This window comes from Thamnophis elegans, chromosome Z (assembly GCF_009769535.1).
Source record: "Thamnophis elegans isolate rThaEle1 chromosome Z, rThaEle1.pri, whole genome shotgun sequence".
In the NCBI taxonomy this organism is placed as follows: Eukaryota; Metazoa; Chordata; class Lepidosauria; order Squamata; family Colubridae; genus Thamnophis; species Thamnophis elegans.
This window is the reverse complement of record NC_045558.1, coordinates 133,030,614-133,038,076: the sequence shown is the minus strand read 5'-3', so window position 1 is coordinate 133,038,076 and position 7,463 is coordinate 133,030,614. Positions and strand designations below refer to the sequence as shown.

The 7,463-nt window shown below is 43.0% G+C and overlaps 1 protein-coding gene across 1 annotated transcript in view; it reads left to right on the top strand.

The window, feature by feature from the left end:
- The first annotated feature begins 616 nt into the window (after positions 1 to 616).
- Positions 617 to 7,463, top strand: part of RANGRF (RAN guanine nucleotide release factor) — a 19,684-nt gene continuing 12,837 nt past the window's right edge. Inside the window, exons 1-2 of the mRNA XM_032238106.1 lie at positions 617 to 711; positions 5,242 to 5,333. Of these exons, the coding sequence (XP_032093997.1) occupies positions 5,251 to 5,333 (83 nt within the window). The 5' untranslated portion in view covers positions 617 to 711; positions 5,242 to 5,250. The remainder of the gene's footprint in view (positions 712 to 5,241; positions 5,334 to 7,463) is intronic.

The following is a 7,463-nucleotide window of genomic DNA, read 5'->3' as shown; positions in this document are numbered from 1 at the left end:
TACATACACCACCATATATATTGTTACAATACGATCCTAATTTTTATTTAAACGAGACACAATTCCTTTTAATAGAAGCAAATGGGGTTACGATTTAAAAACACGTGCTTTTTAAAAAATTCCTTTCGATTAAAAATTAGCCATCCACTCGTGCGAAATCAGGACTGCGAAATTTAAATTAAAAACAGATTATCAGAGTTGGAACTTGGAAGAACTTGGAAGGGACCTTATAGGTCATCTAGTCCAACCCCGCCAGAATCTTCATACCCCTTTATTTTGAACTTTTAATATATTTGAAAGTAAATATATTACTTTTAATATATTACATTACTTAAAATATATTACTTTTAATTAAACTGCTCAATCCTCCGATCGCGCTTTCACAAACGTAACAGATTTTTTTTTTACATTTTAAAAAAAAAGTAGACACGGCCCCTTTAAGCCGTCCTTTAAGGCCCGTCCATCTCGAAAAGCGTTTTTTTTTTCCCGAATCTGCCTCGCCGATTGGACGAGGCGTTCGTCCATCACCCTCCCTTTTCCTCCCGTACGCGTCACAATGGAATTCGAGGCGCGCCCTCCGATTTCTGATTGGTCGCTTTGCTCGCTAAACGTTCCTTCCTGGCAGGGCGGCCGGGGGGGGGGGGTGTTCATTGGAGAGAGACGTTTTAAAGGGACAGTGGTCTCTTGCGTGCAATCAAGCCAGGCTGAAAGGTGAGTTCTTCGAAAAGGTGGAAGGAGCATCGTGTGTGTGTGTGTGTGTGTGTGTGTGTGTGTGCGCGCGCGCGTACGTACGTACGTACGTACGTACACACACGTACACACACCTTTCCTTCCTCCCATTAATCGTATAGGTTCTTCGCATGTTTCCGGAATTCCCGGGGAGGGAATCCCCTCCCTTTGTGACGCAGTTACAAGGGAACCCCTTTCTTCCAATCAGTTCTTTAAAGAAATTATTATTTGCAGAGATTTCTATGTCTATTTTCAATTATTTGGGGACTCTTCCCAATCCTTCCCGCCCCAATTATTTTGCCTCCTTTCTTTGCAGCATCATCATCATACCTAACCCGTTGCTCGGGCCAACTGCATGGAGCTAGCAGAGTGTTTTACTGGCCGGATGCCCTTCCTGACGCCAGTGTGGAGTTTTGTTCAGCAGATATCTCATTGTGCCCAGAGAGAGTGATACACTATATTGCCAAAAGTATTCGCTCACCTGCCTTTACTCGCATATGAATTTACTGCAAGTGACCTCCCATTCCTAATCCTAATTCCTTTCTCGCCTGGACTACTGTAACGCTCTCTACATGGGGCTGCCCTTGAAGAACACCCGGAAGCTTCAACTGCTCAGAATGCGGTTGCGCGGGTTGTCATGGGGGCACCCAGGTGCTCCCATGTTACACCCCTTTTGGGCAGCCTGCACTGGTTGCCGGTTGTCTTCCGGGTGCGATTCAAGGTATTAATTATGACCTTTAAAGCCCTCCATGGCTTAGGCCCAGGATACCTGCGAGACCACCTACTGCCACCGGTAGCCTCCCATCATCCAGTGCGATCCCACAGAGTTGGCCTCCTCAGGGTGCCGTCGGCCAGGCAGTGTCGGCTAGCAACCCCCAGGGGGAGAGCCTTCTCTGTGGGAGCGCCTTCCCTCTGGAATGAGCTGCCCCCAGAGCCTCGTATAATCCCCGACCTCCGATCCTTCCGACGCGCCCTAAAAAGTTGGCTTTTCCAGCAAGCCAGCCTGGCCTGAACAAAACAAAACAAATTATTGACCACTGTTAATTTTAATCCGATTTTTTTTTTAAAAAAAATGTCATTGTCAATTTTAATTGGGTTTGGGATATTCTATTTAATTTTTTAAAAACTTTTGTTTTATGTGTTTCTTTTAATGTTGTACGCCGCCCTGAGTCCTTGGGAGAAGGGTGGCATATAAATCTAATAAACCTAAACCTAAATCTAAACCTAAACCTAATCCATAGGGTTCAATATGACCTCGGTCCACCCTTTGCAGCTATAACAGCTTCAACTCTTCTGGGAAGGCTGTCCACAAGGTTCAGGAGTGTGTTGATGGGAATTTTTGACCATTCTTCCAGAAGCGCATTTGTGAGGTCGCACACTGACGTTGGACGAGTTTACGTGGCCTACCACTTTGTGGCTGAGTTGTTGTCGTTCCCAAACACTTCCACGTTCTTATAATACAGCTGACAGTTGACTGTGGGATATTTAGGAGGGAGGAAATTTCACAACTGGATTTGTTGCACAGGTGGCATCCTAACCCAGTTCCACGCTGGAATTCACTGAGCTCCTGAAAGCGACCCATTCTTTCACCAATGTTTGTAAAAACAGTCTGCATGCCTAGGTACTTGAGTTTATACATCTGTGGCCACGGAAGTGATTGGAACACCAGATTCTGATTATTTGGATGGGTGAGCGAATACTTTTGGCAATATAGTGTATCTGCCTCTACCCAGGATCAAACTCACAGCCTCCTGATGGTGAGGTTCTTTTCTAAATGCCTGAAGACAACAGATGCAAAAGAAATCAGCAATTAGGTCCTTCACGAATCTGGGGTGCAAAACTCTAAACTAGTGGAAAGAGAGAGATTTTTGTTTTTATAGCAATAGCACTTAGATTTATATACCGCTTTATAGTGCTTTACAGCCCTCTCCAGGAGGTTTTACAGAGTCAGCCTCTTGCCCCCAGCAATCTGGGTCCTCATTTTACCCTCCTCGGAAGGACGGAAGGCTGAGTCAACCTTGAGCCTGGTGAGATTTGAACTGCTAAATTGCAGGCAGCCACCAGGCAGCAGAAGTAGCCCGCAGTACTGAGTTCTAACCCACCGCAGTTCAAATTATCCTCTTCGCTGCCATCTAGTTCAAGTAGTCCTCGACTTCACGACACCCAATCGAGCCGCCATTTCTGTCATTAAGTGAGACATGTGTCACACTTAATCAGGGTGAGATTCCACATTGATTTGGCTGGTCAGAAGGTCGCAAAAGGGGGATCGGTCAGAAGGATGAACCGGTTGCCGAGCATCTGAGTTTTGATCCCATGATCATGGGCTTGCTCCAAAGGTTGTAAGCGTGCTCGTCAGTCACTTGTTTCAGTGCCGTCGTAACTTTGAACAGTCACTGAATGAACTCTTGTAAGTCGAGGCATAGCTGCTGTACTTCTGAATACAAAGAGACCCCCGACAACTTAACAACCATCCATTTAATGTCCATTCAAAGGTACAACAGCACTGGATAAATTGACTTCTGGCTATTTTTTCACACTGCTTGCACGATCCTCATAATCATGTGATCAAAATCGGGACACTTGGCAACTGGCATGTATTTATGACGGTTGCAGTGTCCCGGGGTTGTGTGATCTCTTTTGCGACCTTCTGACGTGCAAAGTCAATGGGGAAGCCAGATTCACCAAAGAATCGTGTTGCTAACTTAATAACGGCACTGATTCGCCAAACAATTATAGCAATAGCAATAGCAGTTAGACTTATATACCGCTTCATAGGGCTTTCAGCCCTCTCTAAGCGGTTTACAGAGTCAGCATACAGCATATCACCCCCCACAATCTGGGTCCTCATTTTACCCACCTCGGAAGGATGGAAGGCTGAGTCAACCTTGAGCCGGTGAGATTTGAACCGCTGAACTGCAGATAGCAGTCAGCTGAAGTGGCCTGCAGTACTGCACTCTACCCACTGTGCCACCTCGGCTTCTGTAGCAAGAAAGGTCGTAAAGCAGGAGAAAACTCACTTAACAGCGGTCTTCCTTAGCGATGGAAATCTTTGGCTCAACTACGGCCGTAAATCGAGGACTACCCTACCGAGGTGGCGCAGTGGTTAAATGCAGCACTGCAGGCTACTTCAGCTGACTGCAGTTCTGCAGTTCGGCTGTTCAAATCTCACCGGCTCAGGGTTGACTCAGCCTTCCATCCTTCCGAGGTGGGTAAAATGAGGACCCAGATTGTTGTTGGGGGCAATATGCTGACTCTGTAAACCGCTTAGAGAGGGCTGAAAGCCCTATGAAGCGGTATATAAGTCTAACTGCTATTGCTATTGCTATAACTGCTATTAAGATGCAGGATAATGTCCCTGTTCAGCAGTCCAGGGGGAGAATTGCACAGGGAACAGAAGTTGCCTTCAGAAGTTGTGGGAGCTTCATCACTGGAGGCTTTCAAAAAGAGACCGGATTGCCATCTATCAGAAATGGTGTACGTTCTCCTGCTTGGGCGGGGGGTTGGACTAGATGACCTACGTCCCTTCCAGCTCTGTTAATCTGTCTGTCTTAATCTGGTGGAGGGAAAGTTGTTGATTAAGAAGGGTGCGGTGAAGTTGCAGCAAGAGTTTGATTCCTTCAGCCTAGATCGGTGGGTTTATTTCTATCCCTCCTTTAGTATTTCCTTACAAATAATTCAAAGGGGTAAACATATCCCACACACCTTCCTCCTGCTACTTTCCTCACAACAACAACCCTGTGAGGTGGGTCAGGCTGTGAGTGAGTGGCTGGTCCTTTCATGCCTACAGAGGGACTAGAACAACTCCTAGTTTCTGTTGTGGCCTGCCAGCGGCCAGCAGAGCTGGCAGCAGATTCGGACAGTGAGGAGGTTGGGGAGGAAGATGGGCCAGTCCTGGAGTCTGGGGAAGGCTTTGATGAGGGCTCTGTGTCGGAGGCAGAGATGGGCATCTGACAGTTATCAGCTGCCTTCGCAGTCAGACATCAGTGGGGCAGAAGAACAACTGGAGCCTGTTCCCAGTGTGCTCATGCGCAGAGTTGTCAGACGTAGGGAACAGCTAAAGAACGGGGGTTGACTTGGGTGTAAGGCCACAGGTGGATGATGAATGGCCCCTCCCAGAGAAAATAAAAGAGGAGCAAAAGCGGAGTGGAGTTTGCAGGAGACAATGAGTTCGCTTCATTGGTTTGTGACTCTCTGAGACTCCTTGCCAAGTTTTGCAGATATCTGGCAGCTCTCTAAGCCAGATAAGGTCTGTGACTGTAAATCCGCCTTTGAAAGACTTTGCAGGCTGTGAATGAGCAGCATTTACTGTAAATGAATAAAAGGTTTTTGTTTTTTTTTGCTGGGACAAGGAGTTCGTTTCATGCTCTTGGGAAGCCTTGGTCAGAACAGCTGCTCAGAAAGGAAGCTATGCAAAAACTTTGCAGTTTGCTGCTCCCCCCCCCGCCCGTGTGCCCCCATTTTCTGCGTGTGGCTTTGACTGTGGATCTCCAACACATCTGGTTTGTCTTGTAGGCAAGGGCTATGGCAGAGGTGGAACCCCAAGAAAGCCAACTCTTTGGGGGTGCCTTTTCGGCTCGCCTCCCTCCTGGAAGTCTGGATATCAGGTGGGTTGGATTCTCTGCTGTAACCAACATCTCCCCAGAGGTGATTCATTTTGGCCTTCCCAGGAGCTTCTCAGCTTCCCAACGCAACTTGTGGATCAAACAAAAAGGACGTTCCCGTTTGGAAATAAACCAGTCCAGTTCTTTGCATTTGATTGATTGCAGGAATTCGGTATGTCTAGCCTAATGAAAGGAAAGACCAGGGGAGACATGATAGCAATGTTCCAATATTTGAGGGGCTGCCACATGGAGGAGGGGATCAACCTATTCTGCAAAGCAGAAGGAGGCAGGATAAGAAGCAATGGGTGGAAACTAGTCAAGGAGAGAAGCCACTTAGAACTAAGGAGAAATTTCCTGACAGTTGGAACAATTAATCAGTGGGACAACTTGCCTCCGGAAGTTGTGGGTGCTCCATCACTGGAAGTCTTTAAGAAGATGTTGGATATCCATTTGTCTGAAGTGGTATAGGGTTTTCTGCTCAAGCAGGAGGTTGGACTAGAAGACCTCCAAGGTCCCTTCGAACCCATTTTATTCTAGTCTAGTCTCGTCCATTCCATTCCTTTATTATTCTACTCTACTCTACTCTATGCTCTCTACTCTACTCTACTCTACTCTTATTCCATTCCATTATTATTCTATTCTATTCCATTCTATTCTAGTCTATTCCATTCCTTTATTATGCCACTCTACTCTACTCTACTCTACTCTACACTACACTACTCTAATTCTATTCCATTCCATTATTATTCTATTCTATTCCATTCCTTTATTACTCTACTCTAATTCTATTCCATTCCATTATTATTCTATTCCATTCCATTCCTTTATTACTCTACTCTACTCTACTCCTATTCCATTCCATTATTACTCTATTCTATTCTACTCTACTCCACTCCATTCCTTTATTACTCTACTCTATTCTATTCTATTCTATTCTACTCTACTCTAATTCTATTCCATTCCATTATTCTATTCTATTCCATTTCATTATTATTCTATTCTAGTCTAGTCTATTCCATTCCATTCCTTTATTATTTTACTCTACTCTTCTCTACTCTACTCTAATTCTATTCTATTCCATTCCATTATTATTCTATTCCATTCCATTATTATTTTATTCTATTCCATTCCTTTATTATTCTACTCTACTCTACTTCTATTCCATTCCATTCCGTTCCTTTATTAGTCTATTCTATTCCATTCCATTCCATTATTATTCTATTCTATTCCATTCCTTTATTACTCTACTCTACTTCTATTCCATTCATTATTCTATTCCATTCCATTCTATTCTATTCTATTCCATTCCATTCCTTTATTTAATCTACTCCTATTCCATTCCATTATTATTCTATTCTATTCTATTCTATTCCATTCCATTCCTTTATTACTCTAATTCTATTCCATTCATTATTCTATTCTATTCTATTCCATTCCATTCCTTTATTACTCTATTCTATTCTACTCTAATTCTATTCCATTCCATTATTATTCTATTCTATTCCATTCCATTATTATTCTATTCTAATCCATTTCATTATTATTCTAGTCTAGTCTATTCCATTCCATTCCTTTATTATTTTACTCTACTCTTCTCTACTCTACGCTACTCTACTCTACTCTAATTCTATTCTATTCCATTATTATTCTATTCCATTCCATTATTATTTTATTCTATTCCATTCTTTTATTATTCTACTCTACTCTACTCTACTCTACTTCTATTCCATTCCATTCCGTTCCTTTATTATTCTATTCCATTCCATTATTATTCTATTCTATTCCATTCCTTTATTACTCTACTCTACTTCTATTCCATTCATTATTCTATTCTATTCTATTCTATTCTATTCTATTCCATTCCTTTATTTACTCTACTCCTATTCCATTCCATTATTATTCTATTCTATTCTATTCCATTCCTTTATTACTCTACTCTACTTCTATTCCATTCATTATTCTACTCTATTCCATTCCATTCCATTCCTTTATTACTCTACTCTATTCTATTCTACTCTACACTAATTCTATTCCATTCCATTATTATTCTATTCTATTCCATTCCATTATTATTCTATTCTATTCCATTTCATTATTATTCTAGTCTAGTCTATTCCATTCCATTCCTTTATT